Source organism: Rhincodon typus, chromosome 3 (genome assembly GCF_021869965.1).
Source record: "Rhincodon typus isolate 14 chromosome 3, sRhiTyp1.1, whole genome shotgun sequence".
NCBI classification, from domain to species: Eukaryota; Metazoa; Chordata; class Chondrichthyes; order Orectolobiformes; family Rhincodontidae; genus Rhincodon; species Rhincodon typus.
Genome location: NC_063334.1, coordinates 93,268,412 through 93,292,350, shown reverse-complemented (window position 1 = coordinate 93,292,350; position 23,939 = coordinate 93,268,412). Strand labels below are relative to the sequence as shown.

At 41.0% G+C, this 23,939-nt stretch overlaps 1 protein-coding gene across 1 annotated transcript in view; it reads left to right on the top strand.

Annotated features, from left to right (window-relative positions):
• Positions 1 to 23,939, top strand: part of rasgrf2b (Ras protein-specific guanine nucleotide-releasing factor 2b) — a 218,505-nt gene that overhangs the window by 99,212 nt on the left and 95,354 nt on the right. The window contains exons 8-12 of the mRNA XM_048595101.1: positions 373 to 482; positions 12,190 to 12,308; positions 15,047 to 15,207; positions 20,694 to 20,760; positions 21,534 to 21,670. Coding sequence (XP_048451058.1) covers positions 373 to 482; positions 12,190 to 12,308; positions 15,047 to 15,207; positions 20,694 to 20,760; positions 21,534 to 21,670 — 594 coding nt within the window. The remainder of the gene's footprint in view (positions 1 to 372; positions 483 to 12,189; positions 12,309 to 15,046; positions 15,208 to 20,693; positions 20,761 to 21,533; positions 21,671 to 23,939) is intronic.

Here is a 23,939-nt window from a genome sequence, read left to right as displayed (position 1 = left end):
AATTTATCCCATCATTCTCTTCTGGGCAGAATGCATTTTCCTCGAATAGAAATTAGTAATAATTGTAATCAGGAGCATGCTTGAATAACTCTGAAGACAAAATTAAAAATGAAAATTATTATCAGCTGGCATTCAAAGCAGTAATAGCAGGGCCCAGCATCATTGTTATTCACACTACCTCAAACAGTGTCTCTGAGACATGTATTGGTTGCAACAAGTTCAGATGATTTGATACACAATTCCCTATCATGGTAAATCATTGGTCCTGAGCCCATGAAGACTGCTTATAGCTGAATCTAAACATGTGTTGTTAAGGATGATGTTGTATTTGCTTTCTTGCCAACTTTACCTTTCACTGTTGAACAATTTTAGATCCCGCGATATATAATCACACTGCATGAACTCCTGGCGCACACACCGTATGAGCATGTGGAAAGAAAAAGCCTGGAATTCGCAAAATCGAAACTGGAAGACCTTTCAAGGTAGGTTAGTATTTGCACATTTTAAAACTGCATTTGGTAGATGTTCACCCTTAACCCCAGAGTAAACAAATGAGAACCTGCCTAAGTTGATTTATGAATTTTGAGGATGGAACTGGTTCCCAACTTCAATTAATTGGAGGTCAAATTCAATCTTGTTGGAGGCATACAACAAGTGATTGGTGGACAACTGCCTGTTATGTATCACACTCTTTATTTCCATTGATTTTAAGGGAAGAATTGATGGATTAGATAACAAGCAATTGGCGCACTGTCACCCATATGGTGGCCCTATTGGATTTGAACCATACTACCGCTGTGAACCACAGCCATTTTGATCAAACCATTGATGTCTATTAACCATTCTAGTGCTTCTGCTAATTATTTGAATTCACTGATTAGTTATTTCAGTGCACTCATTATGTATTCCTGTGTTCTTATTAATATTCCAGTCTTATTGGTTAGCCAGTACATTCATTAAGTATTGAAATGAGCTGATTAATTATTCCAGAATGGTTGTTAATGATTCTGGCAGATGACAGATAAAGTAATGGATCTAACATTGGGAGCTGGGATTTCCCATGTAGTAAAGACTGTTTAAAGTTAACAGAAGAAATGCATAGATTGCTTATTCTTTCCTTACCCCTTCCTCCTGCCATATGGTAGTGACTCAGTCAACTTCAGAATTTGAAGTAAAGATTCTGCTGGCCCTACCATTCCAGGATTTCCTGCCAGAAATGACTGAGGATATATAACACGACTGGTTATATGTAGTTAGTGGTATTATAATAACATACATCAGCAGCTTTATTTCCTGTTAGTTGTGCCACATTTAATATGCATGATTTGTTGCACACTCCTTGGGACAAAATTGAAAAATATTTGAAACGATTCATCAGATTGATAGCAGCAATGTAGAAATGCAGCAGGTCTACAGAACGTTGTTTGTTTAAGGCTAGCTCACCACAATTGTCGAACATTTAAAAATTTGGTAAGGTCTAAGGCAAATGGAGTTGTCACCACACAAAAGTTATGCCCGAGTTCTTTTCAAGCAGAAAATCTAATGTTTAATTTCCGGGAACAAAAGCAACTAGTTTCTGATTTGATGCAGAAGCGGATGCAAATGAATGGAACATTTATAATCCTACAGAGAGAAGCATGGAATAAGTGTTGCTCTAATTAACAATTACTGACCACAAAATAAGTGTTGGAACCATAGTGTAGAAGGTGTCCAAGTGAAGATAATCCAAAATGTAAGCAGGCTTGCAGTGGGCAGGCAAAAGGGCTTAAAGTGCCAGAGTATCGGAGAGCAGACAGCAAACACTGACCTGAGCATATTCTGTGACATGTGAGAAACCACTGAGTGACTAATTGGTTTGTAATTAGGATACTTAAATGCTCTTTAAGAAGTGTTTTAATTCAGGAGTTGAGCTTTAACCATGGGAGTGTGGGCTTTGTGAAAATCGCCCAAGAAATCGATGGGATTTGAGGGAACTGAACAAGTGATGGGTAGGAAATCTCTTGAAAACAGAGGCTTCACATCTGCTCCTTTGCCTGGAGAATAGGTTTTCACTCACAGGGCTTGTAATGAGAATAATCTTTCAATGGTCTGGAAGTTATTTCCACTTCATTAGAAGTAATTTCTGTTACTTCAGAGTTTATTATCTTGAATAAAAACCAAGAGGACTGCGGATGCTGGAAATCAGAAACAAAAACAGAAATTGCTGGAAAAGTTCAGAAATCAGAGTACTCCGCAGATGCTGCCAGACCTGCTGAGCCTTTCCAGCAGTTTCTGTTTTTATTTATTACCTTTAATCTGCCCTTTTCAGCTATCAAACTTTGGTTCAGCATGGGAGCTGTTTGTACAGTTTTCACTCGGACTTTAGATTGGGAACAAGATAAGGAGCTTTTCTGCTTAACCACCAGCCACATCCTTTGTTTCTTCTTCTGGATCTGCTGGTGGTAGTTACAGCATCTTGTGATCGGCAGCCCGCCTGTGCATCCCATAGTGACCAAGACATGTTGCAAAAGGCTAGACATTATGTGCACTCCTCAACCAATGAAGCCAGTCAGAATAAATGTGTGCTAGGCTTTTCTGTGCTGGCTGTCTTCCCGCATGTTCAGGACATTGCCAGGGAGTTCGGTGATGATTGAGGGAGCCCTGGATCATCCTGGAATCTTCATCAACAGAAGGTGTTTCCGCTCCATGGATGTGTACCTTGTCTACAACTGCCCAAAAGATTCCCACCAAGCTTCCCAGACCAGTCAAGTGTTCCTGTGATTGTCATATCTCAAAGCGGCTCCTTGGAGACAATAACTGCCCTCCTAAGTTGTGGCTGATGACCCTCCCTCCTCCCCCTGTGAGAAGCTGATGCCTAGGAAAGGTATAATTGAATCCAGTTGACCATCAGAGTTAGGGTAAAGCAAGTGGTCAGGAGGCTGAAGATGTGCTTCAGGTGCCTGGGCAAATCTGGGGTATGTTTTAGTATATACTAGCCAGGGTATCCAGGATGGTAGTGCTCTTCTGACACCTTGCACAACATAGCAGTGAAGACTGGGGTTCTAGGAGGAGGAGGAAGGTGGTGAGTGCTAATTTTGGAGAAGGAGCAACAGCTGGAAGTGAAAGAGCACAATATGGCTGCTGCACTAGCAACTGCATAATCGGCTGAGATTTGGGTATAGTTCATGGAGTGCACAAATTCTGAAGTACAGCCTCATTGCCCTCAGCATGATCAACCATTCATTACGGTCAGGGGCTCCCATTGCTCATTTTATTCAGCTCCAATGTTAACGTTCTTCCAGTTTCCAGGCAGAAGGCAAAAATGGACAACTAAGGAAATGGAGCAAACAAATAACTTTCATAGTACGGAAAAATTGAACGGCAATGTAATGGGTTAAATGTCCATTTGAATGCCCTTGTGAAACTACAACTCCTTCTTTATCCGTGTCCAGCTTTTCCTGTAGTGTGTTCCCTTGCTATTTAAAACCCAGCTCAGGCTGTTCACATTCTATCCTCTGACTGCCCGGATGCTAATGACTGACTCCTCATTGGTTTTGAAGCCCTTTGGCTCTGCTAGATTCTGACTCACGCACACCCTTGTACGGACAGCTGTGGTCATCAGGACAGTAGGCAGCGTGCAGGAGTCTCATGTTGTAGGGGTGATGAATCAGAAGTGGGGGCACTTTGAGCAGCCACCCACTTGATGTCCCATTTCTCTATCCTCCATCTCGTGGACGATCCACAACCCTAACATTTTACTAGACTCCAGTTAGCTACTGACTCAAAATATTAGGTTTATATCATTCTGCATAAGATAGCATTCAGAATGTCCAGGCGACTGTGAACAGCCAGGATGCACTCTTAAATGCTTCATCTGATGCTCCAATTGACTTAACTTTCAATGGATGGAGAAATCAGTATGGTGCTCCTCCAGGCACCACAAGGAAGTGATGTACCTCCCCTGTCGAGTGTACAGACTCCACTCTTTCCTCGACCACAATTATGCCAGACTGCCCAGGACCATTCCTGAGGATCCATGGTGCTGGCCATTAGTTCACTTATCTCACTGCTGGCTATAGACCTGAGCTAGACATGGATTATATTAATTAAGCTCAGCGATTTAAAATGGCCCACCTCTCAACTCTTCCCCATGTTCATTTTTTGTTCCAGGATAAAATTGTGACCCACCGAGTTTGGCAGCATCTGTGGAGAGAGAAACAGAGTTACCATTCTGAGTCTAATATGATTCTTCTTTAGAAGTCTAGTTCGGAGAAGAATCATACTGGATTTGAAATATTAACTCGGTTTCTCTCTCTACAGATGCTGTCAGACCACTGAGATTCTCCAGTTTTTCCTTCAGATTTCTATCATCTGCAGTATTTTTGCTTTTATAAATATGTCACTAATGTATCTTGTTGGAAAATAACTCATTCTCTAGGAAGAGCACTCCATTACATCAGCATAACCACCATATTTCAGAATCACTTCAAGCTCTGATAAGCCCTGATACTGTGCACCATCGCCCCAACAAGTCTGCAGAATAAAACAAACAAGAATGAACAGCCCGTATAATGAATAAAAACTGAAAGAACTGCGGATGCTGTAAATCAGGAACAAAAATGAAGTTGCTGGAAAAGCTCAGCAGGTCTGGCAGCATCTGTGAAGGAGAAAACAGAGTTAACGTTTCGGGTCCGGTGACCCTTCCTCTGGAAACATTAACTCTGTTTTCTCCTTCACAGATTCCTTCACAGATACTGCCAGACCTGCTGAGCTTTTCCAGCAACTTTGTTTTTGAGCCCGTATAATGACAGCTTTCAGAGGTACCCATGTGGAGTCTAACATAAGCCACATGAGGGCCCTAGAGAACACAACATCAATTCCAATATTGTTTAAAGTACATATTTTCTAAATAATTTAACAAGCATAAAGTTAAAACAAGGACTTTTTAAACCATGCTAAGTTTTATCTAAAGTAATTTTATTTATAATTCTGTTCACATTGTCAGAGTAAAATATGAAATTTCAACTGTAAGTTTGATTCTGGGAGTGATGAGCAATAAATATGAGGTGTGTGTTAGATTTATGGAGTCTTAATTACTTACTTGGAGCAGTTATTTGTAACTACACTTATAATTTACATCAAAATCCCAAATACAAGTGTCTGTAACTCAGGACACCATTATCATTTCTTTAATAAACGATGAGATGACACTCAATTGTTTCCATATCATCATCAAAAAAGTGCCCCTTTTTAGGGCTTGTGATGCATTATTATTCCATTAAATTCATTTGTGTAAAACCTTTTTAAATCTCATCTTTACTTCCCTCTTATACTAATGCTGCGAACTTTAAAAGCAAGTCAAATAGCTGGCTTTTGATGTTTCATGTGGACCAATTTCTTTGAATATGAAGTTGTAATGATTAATTTTCCAATACCAATCAAAACAAAATTTAAATTGTCAGTGCTTAAAGGTGATTTTCCTGAGGTCTGTCTGGAATGTTCAGCAGTCTATTTTCTAATTAAAAGCTGGTAGAATTTACAATGTAGTCAGGTCTTTTTGGAAATTTTCATAAGTCATGTTGGGTTTTCCAATAAAAAGTCTTCTGTATACTTTTCAGTCTGCCATCTAACTTTTCTCGAAGATATAGAGCCTCCTTTCCAAAGTATAAAAGACTCTCTTATAGTCATAGGGCTGAATTTTCCCATTTTGTGGCAAAGTAATTTTTCAAGTGAGATTCGTGGGTACCCAGTTCACCACGGCTCATAGTAACTTTTCTTAAACAGTCTTCTGTTCTTCGTCTTATTAAATATGCAGCCAGTCTCTTTGGTCTCTGTCTCCTGGAATCATGTAGGATAGGTTGAAATGTTCACTGCTACCAGAACTTTGTGACATTATCACCACTGCATCAGATATCAACACCAGCTTCACACCACTGTGGTCTTGCACTGTTAACCTCAAGGGAATGGTCCAGAAAGGCAAGTTAGCCCCTTGGTTCACTGACAGGGACCTGGAGGTGCTGGTAGATGGTGTAGTGGAAAGGAGGGCAGTACTTTTTTATGCTGATTGCCAAAGAAAGCCAGGCCAGCCTGGAATGAGAAAGAAACCTTGATTAGTGAAGTGAGCTGGGTGAAATCCAATGCACAGCTGTTCAGGGAGAAGGTTAATGATCTTGTGAGCACCGCAAGGGTAAGTCCTGCTATCTTCTTGTTGCTACCTCACATTCACAGGGTCATTGCTCCCACTAATTCTGTCACGGTACACTAATTTCACCAAGGCTATTGGACTTTACTGTATACACATTTAAGAAAGGAGCAAGATTAGGTCATTTGGCCCTTGGAGTCTGCTGTGACATTCATTATGATCATGGCTGATTGTTCAACTCAATAGCCTGGTCCTGCTTTTCCTCCATCGTGACTCTCGCTACTGCATGCAGCATGTCCACTCAATGGCTCTCACTGAGCTCATCATCCTAAAGGACTAACCTTCCTGCCCTCTGCACTTGCCACTCACTCCCTGGGGACATCTCGCCACCACACCTGCTCATGTATCACCCCTACCTGTTCTCCCATCCAACTCCATCGTAATCAGTCTCTCACTTTGTTTCACTTTGAATAATTTGCCGAACACCCCAAACTGACATCTCCACATCACCCTGTCTGATGTATCTTAATCCTCAAACAGTTTGTACCTGACCTGCAGGACTGACCGTGACTAACTCCTTAGACTGGAATCGGATGAGTCCCTAGGTTGACTGTGGTGGTCCTCCCTGACTGCCAGTACTCCTTCGGGTTCCTTTTGACTTACACACATGGCCATTTGGTTGAAGCACATGTAGTGTGTTGTTATGGATCAGACCAGACACCTTCAAAATATATTAAGAAGATAGACCTTAACTTTTTCTTATTTTAAAGGTAAATGTAAGGTGCTGCATTCTAGATGCAATTTGATTGGTCAAGATTTGAAGGAAAACCCCACTTTTTTCATTCACCCCAGTTAAAATACAACAAAAAAAAATTGGCTTAGCTGTTAACTCTATTGAAAAACTTAACAAAATAGTAGATTAGTTAGCGACTAAACAGTAACTGTTTAATATAGTAACATCCCATAAACACACACTTGGCAAAAGGCAAATTCAGAAAACTGATTGTCTTACATGCAACTCCAGCAGCAGGAAGAAACCCCCCAGCTTTTAACTTCTTTATGAGGGCATCACTGGCCAGGCAGCGTTTATTGCCTGTCTGTAACTTATTTTTAGTTAAGAGTCAACCACATTGCCTTGGGTCTGGAGGCCAGACCAGGTAAGGATGGCAGTTTCCTTCCCTAAAAAGCATTAGTGAATGAGATGGGTTTTTCTGACATTCAGCAATGGATTCATGGTCATCATTAGACTCTTAATTCCAGATTTTTTTTATTGAATTCAAATTCCACCATCTGCCATGGGAGGATTTGAACCCAGGTTCCCAGAACATTACCTGGGTCTCTGGATTAACAGTCCAGCAAGAATACCACTAGGCCATGGCCTCACCTGAGCACCTGCTGCTACTGAAAAGCTAAAAAACCTAAACTGAAAATCCTGGTTCTGTGGGAGCCTGACCACACCCCTTCAGGCTGCTTCTATTGTTCCAACTTTAGAAAAAAATCAAAGGCCTCACAAGCTCTTTACTATAGTGGCTCTACTAGACTGCTGGGTGCCTCTGCCCTAAAACCTCTTTCAAAACAAAAGGTCAAAATAACCTCTCAAAGCCATAGTATTCTCATACTGTTTACCATGTTAACTGCTGGCACATGCTGTAGGAATTTCTTTGTTGTAGCACAGTGCTGTACAGCAACATGTCTACCTGCTTGACTGCTCAGTTTTCTGAATTGTGACAAGTTACTGCCTCTCAGTAAGCACTAAAATGCAATGCAAACTCCAGAGGCTGGCTGCACAAAGTGAGTGAGTGCTAAGAATTGAAACAAAAAGTTATCAGATGCATCCTGCATAGATGCATGCACACAAAATAACATGGCAGAAGCATGCAAGTCATAGATAACCCTGAACTGCAAAATAAAGTCCTGAAGGCTACAGTATTGTGTGCATTAGTCCTAGAGCAGAAATGATGATGGTTTACTGTTAGTCACTTGTTGTGGATGGAGGGTGGTGGAGTGATGTAGATACAGTTGGATAAAGTCTGAAAGAAGCAGGTGGCAAGCTGATGCCACCAGGTACCTCTTTGACTTTTATGTCAGGAATTGGCACTGTCTAGATTCTTAGGAAAAGACAGGATGGAAATAAGGTAGCCACTGCTTGTAGGCTTTGGAAAGAGATAATCATTCAGCTTTTTAGAGTTTATAAGACATTCATAAATTCAGATATTTGGCAATTTCATCAGGTTCTCAAGAAATTCTACTGAAAAAAAAAATTGTATTTCCTGAGGCTTCCTTCCTTACTGTTCATCTATATCTGTGAGCCTAGAAATCAAATTAGCTTGTAAATAGGAGGCAAAGATTGGTTTTGTGTTTGGAAGCCTGTGACCTGCAGTGTACCACAGGGATTGGTGCTATGACCCTTACTGTTTGTTCCGTTTATTAACAACATGGATGTGAATGTAGAAAGTTTAATTAATAAGTTTGCAGATGTTGGGTTTGCAAAAATCGGGTGTGTTGGTAGTGAGGAGGATGGTCTCAGGACACAGTCTGAAATTGATCAGCTGGTGAACTGGGCAGAGCAATGACAGATGGAATTTAATCCTGATAAGTGCAAGGTGATGCATTTTGGCCCAAGAAGGGAAGGATATACACAATGTCTGGTGGGTCCCTAGGGAGAACTGAGGAATAGTGGGACCTTAATAAAAACCGAAAGAACTGCGGATGCTGTAAATCAGGAACAAAAACAAAGTTACTGGAAAAGCTCAGCAGGTCTGACAGCATCTGTGAAGGAAAAAAACAGAGTTAATGTTTCGGGTCGGTGACCCTTCCTCAGAACTGAAGGTGGCTGGGAAAACATCAGTTTATATGCAGATAAAAGGGAAGGGGATGGGGTGGGGATTAAATGATAGGATAGAGCCGAAAGAGAGAGAAAAGAGTTGATAATGATCAGGCTGGGAGGGTGAATAGTTGTTAATAGGGACTATTAGTGAGTAACAACAGGTGGTAACAAGGCCTGGTGTGTGGGGTAGGGGGCTGGGACATGGGAGAGTTTAGGCCCTAAAATTATTGAACTCAATATTGAGGCCGGAGGGCTGCAGGGTCCCCAAGCAGAAAATGAGGTGCTGTTCTTCCAGCTTGCGTTGAGTTTCACTAGAACACTGCAGCAAGCCAGAGACAGAGATGTTGGTCAGGGAACAGGATGGTGTGTTAAAGTGACAGGCAACAGGCAGTGCAGGGTCTTTTTTACGAGCAGAACGTAGATGTTCTGTGAAGTGGTCACCCAGTCTACGCTTCGTTTCCCCAATTTAGAGTAGACCACATTGTGAGCAGGGAATACGGTAGAGTAGGGGGGATAATGGGACCTTGGTGTACAAGTCCGTCGATTCCTGATGGCATCAACATAGGTAGACAGGGTGGTGAAGAAGGCATATGGCTGCTTGTCTTCATTAGTTGAGGTGTAGAATATTGGAGCAAGGAAGTCTTGTTACAACTTTATAAAACATTGGTTAGGCCACAGATGGAATACTGTATGCAGTCCTGGTCACCACACTATCGGAAGGTCATGATTGCACTGGGGAAGCTGCAGAGGAGATTCACCAGGAGGAAATGTCTCAGTTATGAGGAGAGACTGGATAGGCTGTTTTTTTTTAAAGTGAGGAGTAAATGGTTTAAAGGAGATCCGAGGAAAGATTGTTCACCCAGATGGTGGTAGATAAATGAAACATATTGCCTGAGAGGGTGGTGGAGGTTGGTACTCTCCCAACATTTAAGAAGCATCTGAATGAAGACTTAAAACGGTAGGGCATTGTAGCCTATGGAGCAAATGCAGATAAATGGGATTAGTGTAGTTTGGTGTTTGTTGAACAGGACAGACATAGCAGGCTGAAAGATCTGTTTCTATTCTGTATGGCTTGTTTCTGTGCTGTATGGCTCTATAACTCAAAATACAGACAAGGCTACAAGGAAATTATCAGCACACAAGCCCCCATAGTTCTTTCCACAGCCATGATTTCCAGCAATTAAAGGCCATAAACACTTCTTTTATCTCCTTAAAAGTTTCAATTACCTTTGTTTAAAGTCATTTGACTTTCTGTAAACCGTAGGTAAACAACAGAGCACCGTATTATTTATTTTGAAAGAAACCACATTGGAAAAAGCCTTTTCAATCTGAAAAGTGTCCAAAAGGTTCCATATTTTCTAATTTTTCACATAGTCCATGCATATAAATATATATTTATTGACTGTTTGCTATTCCAAAGTTGCTATTGAAGTGAACTCTAATGGGCCTTTATACTGAAACATTGCATTATATACATAAGTGAATAGTAGGGTGCGTAATTTGAATTTCCAATAATTAATTCAGATGCTTCACTTAATATATTAAAACAAAAGATATATGTATTGAGACTAAGGAAGCATATTTCTCAAAATGTTCACATGGAGACTGAGAAATGAAGGTGACACAGAGTTAAAGACAACTTACGTATGTGGCTGCAATGAAATTGCAATACAATATCAGAACAAATGCTTGAAAATAGGTTATTGTCTATTTAAAATAATGGACAAAAGGAAGTTTACGAAAGCCTGCAGAGCATTGGTGCATTTATCACAGACAGCTTGTAGTGTTCTAGTCAGCCACAATACCGCATAGTTCAGAATGCTATGTAAAATCAGTTTTAAACTGGGCATAAAATTGATGCATGACAGAGGTGTGAAATGAATGATAATGAATTGGCAGCCCATTTTCCAACTTGCACGATTTTCTATTCTGTTGAATCATCATTTCTCTATTTTCTGTTACCACTGAAGACTAATTTCAACCCCCTCATGACCATGTGTGTTAAAAACTAGAACAAAATTGTATAAATCACATTAATGTATATTGTATACTTAGAACAAAATTAAAACAGGGAACGTTTTGCTTTCTTACTTACACAACTTAATTTAAATTATCAATTATAATATTGGCACATGGCACCGGCAGCATGGTATAGTTAGTCATTTGTTTCACCTAGAATAGACAAGAATGTGATTGTTAAATAATTTAGGATTATGAAACTGATCTGAAGTCATTAAGTTAGTCTTAAGTATTGAGGTTGGTTGGCTCGCCGAGCTGGTTTGTTGTTTTGCAGACGTTTCGTTACCATGCTGGGTGACGTCATCAGTGCAGCCTCCGATGAAGGGTCAGTGTGTTTTCCCGCCTGGTTTTTAAACTCTGGGGTCCATTGAGTTGGATTGCCTCGCTTCCGGGTTTCCTTTGTAGTAGAGTGTATATGGGGTCGAGTGCTATGTGTTTGTTAATGGCTTTATTCGTAGAGTGCCAGGCTTCTAGGAATTCCTGTGCCTGTCTCTGCTTAGCTTGTCCTAGGATACAGGGGTCCCAGGGGCACACGAACACCAACTGGCTACAAAAAGACACGACCACCAATACTCACTCATCTCAATCCACATGGATAAGGAGTACCACCAATTCGACTGAGACAGCACCAAAATCCTGGGACAGGCTAAGCAGAGATAGACACAGGAATTCCTAGAAGCCTGGCACTCTACGAAGAAAGCCATCAATAAACACATAGAACTCAATCCCATATACACTCCACTACGAAAGAAAACTGGAAGTGAGGCAATCCAGCTCAACGGACTCCAGAGTTTAAAAACCAGGCAGGAAAACACACCGAGGCTTCATCGGAGGCTGCACTGAGGATGTTACCCAGCATGGTAATGAAACGTCTGTGGAACAACAAACCAGCTCGGCGAGCCAACCAACCTCAACATCCACAACCCAAGCTACAAATCTACTCCAAAACCTTAGTCTTAAGTAGTTTATGAAGCTTTATTCACTTATTATTAGAATGGCGTTGAAACATCTGCCAGAGCTTAATAATTATAGACACATACTTTATAATAATGAAGCATACTCTTGACTAAGTCTCACCCCTAGCTAAGTGACCTTCATTCATATTAATTCTCCCTATATGTATACAGTTAATTACAATAATTCGCTGTGACTAACTTTCTGTACAGCAAGAGCGATGAAATGCTATAAATTGTCTACTGACTATACTGTTGTCCCTATTCAGGGTAATGCACGATGAAGTGAGTGACACAGAAAATATTAGGAAAAATCTTGCAATAGAACGAACAATTGTGGAAGGATGTGACATATTGTTGGATGCAAGTCAGACATTTGTACGACAAGGTAAGGGTACTTCATCTATCTTGCAGTATTTGTGAAGACAGATTTAATATTTAATACAATGGGTCCAATATGATTCTTCTTCAGAGTACCATTTTTTGGTTCCATATTTTATTTTTCGGTGATGACATAGAAACGCTTGTGAGGATGGCTTCAGAGATGACGGACTCCAGTTAAATTGGTGGAGCTCGGACTATTCTCCTCAGAGAAGGGAAGGTTAAGAGGAGATTTGATAGAGAAGTTTAAAATCATGAGGGGTCTGGGAGGAATAGATAAGGAGAAACTGTTTCCATTGGTGAAGAGGTCGTGAGCCAAAGGGCACTAATTAAAGGTGAATTATTTGCCAATCTTACAGTGAAGGGCTGCAAAATTGTTTTATATGGAAAAGATATATAATGAAACAAAGCGTGATTACTTACGTTGGCAAATGTTTAGAGAGCAGCAAAATTCACCTTCACCTGCTCCCAACTTCCCACAGTAAGGATTATTTTTCTCTATCCATTAAAGTTTTTCTTGTGCTACTGATCAGGGAGGAATACTACTCTGCTCCAAAGATGATTACCCTTCAGTCCAGTGGTTCCTGCAGCAGAACATTTAAAGTTGTACAGTGAAAGAATGGCATTTATTATCCTAGTCTTATTACAGTCATTGCAGCTTTACAGACTCAGTTCTGTAGTTGTTCATATGGTCTACTGGGGGAATGGGTTGACATTGATATCAGTTTGCAGCATTATGCAGGCATGCGACAATGAACAGTATCAGGAGATTACTGAGTTCTGCATATTTTGGAAGCAGTACAGTCACAGTGACTTAGCATCAGGTGAGTGTAGAGGTAGGGTTGTGTACGTGACTTTACAGAAGGAGGGAAAATGGTAAGAAATTGCTCGGTAGGGACTCGACACAGCTTGTATCCCCAAAATGGTTTGTCTCTGTATGGGATTTCTTAGATGAGCCTTCAGGGATTTCAGTAAACCGCAGCAGATTTCACAGCTGTTTCTTTGAGGTTACTGTGATAGTATAGTATTTTCAGAAGAACAAGGGAATTAACATCTCTCCTAAGTCTAGTATTTATTTTTGGTATTTTTGTTTTAGTGTCATTGTCAGATGTTTGTCAAATTTGAATGAATAATGTAAGTGTATGTGGGAGGGATAGTTTACAGTTTTTGTTAAAAGGCCTCCATGTTGTCCTGATTCAGAAACAGTTCGATATCAACCAGAATTTAGATTTGAACAAATTGCACTTCCAGTACAATTGAAGGAAGATGAGTTACAAAAAGTGCATGTAGTAAAAACCTCTTACAAATGGAAAAGTAAAGAAAAAGAAGAAACAAAATGTAGGAGAGAGGCAGTGGCCTAGTGGTATTATCACTAGACTATTAATCCAGTGACCCCAGTAATGATCTTGGGGGCCCAGGTTCAAATCCCACAATGGCAGATAGTGGAATTAAGAGTCTAATGATGACCATGAAACTGATGTTGATTGTTGGGGAAAAACTCATCTGGTTCACTAATGTCCTTTGGGAGGGAATCTACCATCCTTGTCTGGTCTACATGTGGTTGACTCTTATCTGCCCTCTGGGCAATAAATGCTGGCCTAGCCTGTGATGCCCACATCCTACAAATGAATTTTAAAAAAATCAGAATTGACTGGTGTCCTTGATGTCTCCAATTCTTAGCATTAAGTGAGCTAAAAACTCGTTAGTGTTATTATGGCACAGATCCCAAACCATCAGACACCTTTAAGACAGTTACATAACATCATGACATGTGAGTTTTTGGTATAAAGGTGCCTACCTTAACTTCAGTCATCTCTCTGTATAATGAAGTCAGTGTGGTCAGTCAGCTACAGTAAAATCAGCAGTACAGAACCTAGACTACATGAGCAAGTCTGTGATATCATGACATTATAGATAGTGTTATAAATACTATATGGACTAGCAAAAACCACAAATGGTATCAACGCTGGCATACCAGCTTGAGCTGGGTGCAAGGAACAATTAGGTGAGCCTCAGGTTTCATTTAAATAAGAATGGTGAGCAACTGAATTATTCTGGCTATTTGTAGGCAGCTTGGCAATAGATTAGCATTGTTGAGGTAGGTGCTGTGATGAGGGTAGTGTTCAATATGTGGTGTAATGAGGTGGTAGGGGAAGGTGATCACAAGGAGAGGGGGTAAGCAGGAGTTGGCACAGCCTATGGCTCTGTAGTAGAGCAAAGCAAACAGTTCCTTTTGCCTCCATTATTAGGTAAGTATTTTCTTCAAAATTTACCCTCTGGTGGTAGTTATGTGTCATCCTGCGTGTTGGTTTAACTCAGTTAGCTGGACAGTTGGTGTGTGAAGCCAATAGCATAGGTTCAATCCACACACTGGCTGAGGTTACCATGAAAGGACTCTCCTTCTCAACCTGTCCTCTTGCCTGAGGTGTGGTTGCTCTCAGGTTAAATCACTACCAGTAGACTCTTTCTAATGTAAGAGCAGCCCTATGGTCTGGTAAGACTATGGTGAATTGACTTGATGTGTCATCCTGAATACAGCTAACCCAACACAAGATTGTTTAACATCTAATATTAACTGGTCATTGGATCATTTTAACAAATCAAACAGTTGCATTATTTTCTTTTCCCTTGACTTTGTTTTCTCATTTGAACACTGATCTGCACAAGTAATAAATTCAATACACTCGTCCTTTTCAATATTCTTCCCCAGTATAGCAACTGATCTGAATTCTTTTGACATTTCAGGTTCCCTCATACAGCTCCCTTCAGTGGAGAGAGGAAAGCTTGCCAAGGTTCGTTTAGGTTCCCTTTCTTTGAAGAAAGAAGGAGAGAGACAGTGTTTCTTGTTCACAAAACATTTCTTAATCTGCACAAGAAGTTCGGGAGGAAAACTGCATCTCTTGAAGGTGACCTTCACTTCTCATTAACTCTTAATGCATCCAGTAATGTCCCTCAAGCATACAGACTGGGCATAAATTAATATTTAAAAAGCTTGGAGAAAAAATTGGGCTGTACAAACACATACCTAGCTAGTGAAACACTTTTCAATTTCTCATTTAATGTTTTTCTTGATCTAAATAGGGGGAACAATTAGAGATATGTTTATTTCAAACAACATTAAAACTGTATTCTCTACTTAAATCGAACATTTCTCTATTTTGGAGATTGAGAACAAACTTATCAGTGTGTACCATACCAACTCTATATGTTGTTCAAAGTAATTCTCAGGAGGTGTTTAATCTAATCCAAGCGGCCTCATTTGTTTTGATAAGCCTTAGTTTTTAATTTCATCATTGCCTCTGAGGGCACCTCTACCCTTAAAAACCACAAACCTATTTTTTCAAAGGGTATTTTTGGCTGCAGGCAATGTTATATGGACAAATAATGTCAAAGAATGCCAGGAAAGGAAGATTGCACTCACCATAATCTCACCAAATGTATTTGCAAATCCCGGTTGACCTAATTGGTGATGCCTAAACGGACCCACTGCGGAGCTGTGTTAACCCTGTAATGATGTGGGGCTTGGTCTTCGCCAATGCTGGTTGTCATGGGTGATGAGAAGGACATCCCTCCCTTTTCATCCTCCTCCTCCTCTTCCCCCATCCTCCTTCCTCCCTCTCCCCTCTCCCATCCAAGCTCTGAGCAGCACACCTTGCTGATTATGATGATTGATTTATTTATCGTCTCTTGCATTTTACAGTGAATAATACAGTAAAATACAGTGAAAAGCTTCAACAGTTGCCACGATCTGGCGCCATTTTGAATAGTCTAAGGATAAAAAGATATAACTGAAAGACAGCCCTGATTCCTGAGCTGGCTCACCCAAGACACCTGCACCAGATTCACCAACATTTGAGTCACCACTCTTTAGGCACCTTCTGTTCACGGATGGGTCCACTTCGCCAACATCACCACCGGCGATGTCGATACCGGGTCCTGTGCTGAACCCACACTCGGCCAGCAGCCAGGAGACCCCACTCTGCGCCTACTGCAACCAGGAATCCCCGGTGCCGCTGCCAGACCAGGCCACCACTGCCGTCTCGCCAAGTGTCCCGTTCCTGCTGTCCTCCTCCAAGATGTCACCTTGCCGGTGCCACCAGCTTGAAAACTCTGCTGCTGGCTCCCATTGCCACTGCCAACCCCTGCTGCCACCGTGTCCACCACCGCCTCTAACCACTGGGGGTGGGAGGGGGTGTGTGGGGGGGCAGCTGCCATTCTGTGCATGGCTCTCTCTAGCTGCCCTGCTGATGTCGCCAACTAACCTGCTGCAAAAGGCTCCAAAGAAAAGAAAAACTGAAAGAAAAAAAATGAAAGAAAAAGCACAGAAGTAAAAAGAAAAAAAAAACAAAAGCATGCAGGAGCGGAAGAGCCCGCAAGCACCCTGCTGCTCTGCCGCCATCTTGAATCTTCCCCTCTCCAGACCCTCACTATTCACGTTAGATGAGAAGTGGCCCTTTAATGGGAATTGATTGGCCACTGAAGAATCTCAACTTGGGTAAAGGTGTCAGTGCCGTCCCAGGCTTTGTTTTTCCCCTGTTAATTAAGGGCAATTGGGAGCCGTTTGGAGGATGGTGGGAAAGCTGCCCAAGTAATTTACCAAGCCCTTCCATCTGCAAACCCTTTGAGGGTGGATCATTAAGTGGTCCCCATGGAGGCCAATCTCTACCCTGGCAATAACAACACAGCCAGTGGCAGTCAAAACTATATCCTTTCTCAACTGTTATACCTCCAACTCCTTCATAGCCAGTATCTGGACTTCTACATCGTTTTCTACTCAGAGATCTACAAAATCAGTCACTTACATGTGTGGAGGGAAATTTTGTATCACAATGGGGCAGTCAGGAGTTTCATAGAACATAGAACATAGAACAGTATCACACAGTACAGGCCCTTCGGCCCATGATGTTGTGCCAAACTTTTACCCTAAACCTAAGGTCTATCTAACCTCCACCCCTACCTTATACTTTCATCCATATGCCTATCTAATAGCCGCTGAAATGCCCTTAATGAGGCCGACTCCACTACCCTCTCCGGAAATGCATTCCAATGCCCCTACCACTCTCTGAGTAAAGAATCTACCTCTGACGTCTCCCCTACATCTACCTCCACTCACTTTAAAACTATGCCCCCTCATAATAGCTACCTCCATCCTAGGAAAAAGTCTCTGGCTGTCTACTCTATCTATACCTCTGATCATTTTGTACACCTCTATCAAGTCACCTCTCATTCTTCGTCATTCTAAAGAGAAAAGCCTTAGCTCTCTCAATCTTTCCTCGTAAGACCTTCCCTCCATTCCAGGCAACATCCTGGTAAATCTCCTCTGCACCCTCTCTAAAGCTTCCACATCTTTCCTGTAATGAGGCGACCAGAACTGGACACAATACTCCAGATGTGGCCGAACCAGGGTTTTGTATAGCTGGAGCATAACTTCATGGCTCTTGAACTCAATCCCTCTATTAATGAAAGCTAACACACCATACGCCTTCTTAACAACTCTATCCACCTGGGTGGCAGCTTTCAGGGAACTGTGGACATGAATCCCAAGATTTCTGTGCTCCTCCACACTGCCAAGAATCTTTCCGTTAACCCTGTATTCTGCTTTCAAGTTTGTCCTTCCAAAATGAATCACCTCACACTTTTCAGGGTTAAACTCCATCTGCCACTTCTCAGCCCAGCTCTGCATCCTATCAATGTCTCTTTGTAACCTAGAACAGCCCTCCACACTATCCACAACTTGACCCACCTTCATATCGTCCGTGAACTTACTAATCCACCCTTCCACATCCAAATCATTTACAAAAATCACAAATCAAAGAGGACCCAGAACAGATCCTTGTGGTACACCACTCGTAACTGAGCACCATGTTGAATATTTTCCGTCCACTACCACCCTTTGTCGATCAACCTTTCAGCTTTTGGTTACATTAAAACTGACAAAATAAATGCCATGGTGCAAAATCTGTAAGATGTAAATGCAGCAAGTAAAGCTGGTCAGGTGGGGTCAACAGAAACAGGCCAGAGGCAGAACAGAAAAGTAATCTTTTGGCAAAAGGTTTAAGTTCTTTTTTTAAAGAAAGGCAACATCTCTTTGGAGATGCATCTATCAAACTCCTTAAGAATTTTTGGTCAAGTTTGTTTATTCCAAAGGTAATAGGACTGCCATGCATTTTCCACCCTTTTCTGCTTAAAAGTTGAAATTGTGTGTGTGTGGGGGGTGGGGTGGAGGGGGCGCTTGGATCCAATTTGCATTACTAGATAAGAAATGCTTAGTTTGGGTACAAGTATTATGCCTGCATTTAAAAGCCTAGTTAAAAGTTGATACAGGTGGGCACAGTGCCTAGCAGAGTGCTTCAAGTAAGAAAAGGGTGAAGACCATTCCTTGATCAGTGATTTAATTCCTTTTGACTCTGAATTTCACTCCATGACATTGTGGCCGAAGATCAGCTCACTGCTGCAGTTTGGGAAGTGCATCCTACGGATGAATTGCGTCATGTAGCTGCAATGGATGAGCAGAATTTCCATTAAAGTTTTAGATAAATCTCGGACAGAAATTGGATCCTGTATATGTGCCTTTCTTCTAAATGATCATATATCCACCCAAATGACAGTACAATTGAAGGAATGGGATTCAGAGGGTCATATATGTGGTATAGGAATTTTCGGGGTAGTATTGACCTGGATTTTTCCTCAAGTCTCTGAACTTATTCCACATTTATAGCCAGGCTCACTGAGTTTTGCCAGAAACAGTCACCCTGACAGTTAGCTCCTACCAGGTACATTTTTTTTTATTCACTCATGTGGGCGTCATTGGTTAGGCCAGCATTTATTGGCCATCCCTAATTGCCCAGAGAGCAGTTAAGAGTCAACCACATTGCTGTGGTTCTGGAGTCACAACTAGGCCAGACAAAGTAAGGATGGCAGTATCCTTCCTGAATTAGATGGATTGTTCCCAACAATTCACAGTAGAGTCATGGTTAGCATTAGACTCTTAATTCCAGATTTTTAAAAAAATGAATTTAATTTCAATCATGCAACCCAGTCATGGCAGGATTTGAACATTACCTGTGTCTCTGGATTAATAGTCCAGCGATAATGCTACTAGGCCATTGCCTCCCCTTTAAATGACCTATTTTCAAGGAAAGTTCCCTCTAGTGGCATCTAGGGCAATACTTCTCATCCCCATTACACAGAGCATCATCTCCAGGTACATTCTTCTTCTTTCAGGACTTTTCATTCAGGATAAATGTCATGACTATTTATACCTCCCTTCAGTCCATAGAAAATCGGCATTTAATTAAAATAAATTACTTGCTTGAATATCAAATAGTTTTTTTAATTCATTCAGTGGATGTGGGTGTTGGTGGCTGGACCATTATTTATTGCTTATCCCTAAATGCCCTTGAGAAGGTTATTGGCAGATCATTGGGAAAACTTTAAAAGACCCTTTTATTGCTGTTGCCATAGCCACTAGGCTTTTTATTTAAAAAAAAACTGACAATTTCAGTGAAAAATGCAAACCGGTGATCTAATTGGACGATCTTCAGCACATAGCATCATTGCCATGGGAAATGCTTTGACGTGAATTAAGCCACATAATCAGGTTCTAAAGAATATTTCACTGGACTCGAAGCATTAACTCTGTTTTCTCTTCACAGAAGCTGCCAGATCTGAGTTTCTTACCAATTTCTTAGTTTTAGTTTGTTTAATCAGTTTCCATGCTTGTCAATTCTCATAATGACTGTGTGGTATGCGAAGTGTCACTTCATTCTTTAATTGACTCATGGCATGTGGGTGTCCCTGACTGAGCACTTGTCCCTAGTTGCCCTTGAGAAGATTCTATAATGTTATGGGGTTGGTTTGCGATGCAGGGTGATGTAAACAGCACGGGTTCAATTCCCACAATGGTGGAGGTTAACATGAAAGACTTGCCTCGTCTAACGAGGTCCTCTGAGACTAAGGTGACTTTATCTAGTATTATATCTGTTTTCACTATAATTTTAATATAGTGTTATATCTGAGTGCGGTATGAGAGGTAAAAACATGGTGCACTTTGCTGCTATGCAGCATTCTCACAGATCTGATAGCCAGCAACACAGTTGGAAGTTTGCATCACAAATACAGTCAAGGCTAAATCCAGAATGGAAAATATGGCATTTACTGTTGTGCCTCAACCAGATTCTTTATCTTGATTCATCAAAAGCATGGTCTGTAAAGCCATGGAAAACCAGAATGAGCCCATTTTTAAACACTCTCCTTTACTTCCGCCTTGTTACCAAATGAGATAAATAGGTGCCATGAATCTATAAAATTAAACTTAGAAAAAATCAGAAACAATCAAAATGGGGTCTCTGTAAAAAGATTTCATCTTTAAGTATTTTCCTCTTTGCTTCAGACTGGAGGTGTGATTTCCCTGATAGACTGCACCCTAATAGAAGAACCTGATTCAAGTGAAGATGAGTGTGAGTACACAATGAATCCTAATGATATGCTGTAGATACTGAGCTTGTAATGATTCCTCAATTTGCTTTTTACAATAGTGGAATGCATTCTGTATTTTAGAAGAATTTTACCTGGTTAAATCAATAAGCTGATTGCAATTGAACGTTTTTAACAAAATATATTAGTTGGGTGTCCACTGCACGCAGAATCTTCATCACCGTGCTCCAAATTAACACGCTGAGAAATTTGCCTTTAGAATTTGTTTTTATTGATGGAGAGTGCTCATTGTCTTCCCAGAATATCATAACCAATTACTAGTCCAGGCAATCAGGGGAAAAATTCCACAATGCTGTTGTGCCATCAGAAGCGGGTGGAACTTGTGGAGATGGAGCCATTCTCAAAAGCTCCCACCTAGGCTCAGTACCACACCAATGATTTCAGCCATAAAATCTTAGAGGAAATTGGACAGGATTGATTAATGGGAAGAGTTGGTGAGATCTGTAAATAGTAAAGAGCTAATTAGATGCATTTCTGGAGACAACCAATTGAGACCTATAAATAAAAACCGTGACTGTTGTCAACAAAATTTCTTCCAATTAATGTGGGGGGGTGGTGGGGGAGTTGTGGGGGTGGTTGAGGAGGGAAGGGTAAAATAAAGGAAGTGATTAGCTGTTAATGTTTATACTTTTAATATGTTTTTGGCAGATACATTATTTAGATGCATAGAAAGTTAAGCTGCATCTGTATGCAATAAATAATATTTCATGCATTACATTTCATTTATACCTTATAGCAAAAGGCTCTGGTCAGGTCTTTGGGCATCTAGATTTCAAGATTGTGGTTGAATCTGCCGATGCCCCACCATTCACAGTTGTACTGCTAGCTCCATCCAGACAGGAAAAAGCTGCATGGACCAGTGACATAAGCCAGGTAAATATGATTTATATTATTCCAAAATGTTCTATGTATTTCTACAGACAAATCTGACACATTAAAGAAATGCATACCCTGATGAAAGTATGACTTTCTTTTCAATTTAATTGACAAAGTATGTTGGAAAACATTTGCAACAGCTCCCATATGAAGCAAGAGCAGATGGCTGGTTAAAATTGCTGTAGTGACTTAACCCGCTTGGCATCCCAGTTTCTTTCTGTGGGTTGTGATTTTAATTTGCTCTATTGAGGAAGCAAGCAAACCCATGTTTGAAATCAAAGGGTTCTGTCTTTAAGTAAGCAGATTAAGCTCTGATGACAACATAGAGTCTGACTGTAGTTTTAACCTGGGACCCAGCCAGCAGATTCAGGGCCAGGAAGAATTTGTTTGTTGCTTTTGAGAATGGGCAGAAAAATGTGTTACTTCAGACACACTAAGAAACCCTTAGGCTCCCTTTTTTTCTCCATCTCCTACATTACCTAGATGAGCTGACACTGTGTTGTGCTATGGGAACTGTGCTGCAGGTGATTGGTGGACAGACATGCCATGTCCATATACTTCACTGTTAATAACCCCCAAAGACTTTGTTTTCTATTCAATTATGGGATGTGCAACACCTTGACAACAATTTTCCTGGGAGGGGTCACCACAGGCAGGAGCAAATAGCACAGGGTATGGAGTGTAAGCATCACTGGCAAGGCTGGGAGTGGGATTAGCAGATGGTGATATTTTCTATATATCTAATGTCCTTATCTTTGCAGCTGGTAGAAGTTTTAGGTACACAGAAAAGCCTGAATGAGTTGCTGCAATGCATTTTGTGGATGGTAAACACTGCTGGCATTATGCCCCTGGAGGTGGATGGAGTGACTAAGGTGGTGGATAGGGCACTAAACAAGTGAGTTGTGTGTCCTAGATAATATCAAGCTTCTTGAGAGCTGTTGGAACTAGCTGCACAAATCCAAGCAAATGGAGAGTATTCTGTTACACTTCTGACTTGGCACTCTATTCACCATTATCTCTCTCCTGGCTTATCATCAGCAATCCCTTTGTTTGTCTCTCATCTATCTGTCTCTCTCTCTGGGTCTAGTTTCCATGTATTCTATTCTCTCCTTCTGTCTTGTCCTCTCCACCAACTTCACGCCCTGGTCATCAGCATAAATATCACCCTTACCCAGTTGCATTCAGTCCTGACAAAGGGTCACTAGACTTGAAACATTAATTTTTCTTTCAGCAAATGCTACCAGACCTGCTGAGTTTCTCTAGCACTTTCTATTTTTGTATTTATATACTTGTTCTGGTTTCGTTTCTTGTCCATGATAATTCTGTCCAGCTCTGTCAAGAGCCTTCATGATTTTGAGTACCTCTATCAAATCTCCTCTCAACTTTCTCCAAAGAAGAATGTCCTTACTTTTCCAATCTACCTTTGTAACTGAAATTCCAATTTATTTGATTTGATTTGATTTCTTGTTGTCACATGGACTGAGACACAATGCAAAGTATTGTTTTGTGTACTCTACAGGAAGATTGTTCCATACAAAATGCATCAGGTAACAGAACAGAGAGTGGAATACAGTCTTACAGCTGCAGAGAAGATACAGAGACAGAGATTAGGAGTAACATTTGAGAGGTCTGTTCAAAAGCCTGATAACAGCAGGGAAGAAGCTGTTCTGGAATCTGTTTGTACATGTATTCAAACTTTTATATCTTCTGCCTGACGGAAGAGGGTAGAAGAGAGTATAACCGGGGTGGGAGGAGTCTTTGATTATGTTGGTTGCTAATTTGATTGGGAAGTATAAATGGAGTTGATGGATGACAGGCTGGTTTGCATGATGGACTGGGCTGTTTGCACGATTCTCTGTGGTTTCTTGCAGTCTTGGGAAGAACTTCTGAAATTCTTTGTAAATTGTTTCTGCACTGTCTATAATGCCTTCGCATATTGCCTAAAGTACGGTGTCCAGAACTGGATACAAAACTCTAGCTGAGGCCAAATCAGTGCCTTATTCAAACTTGACATAATTTCCTTAATCTCGTACTATTTGTCCCTGTTAATAAGGCCTAGGATAGTGCATTTTTCATTAATTGTGGTCCTGCCAACTTCATTGACTAATTCACATGTATACCCAGGTCTGTTTTCTCCTTGACAACAAGGTGCAGGGCTGGATGAACACAGCAGGCCAAGCAGCATCATAGGAGCAGAGAGGCTGACGTTTCGGGCCTAGACCCTTCATCAGAAAAGGCTTTTCTGATGAAGGGTCTAGGCCCGAAA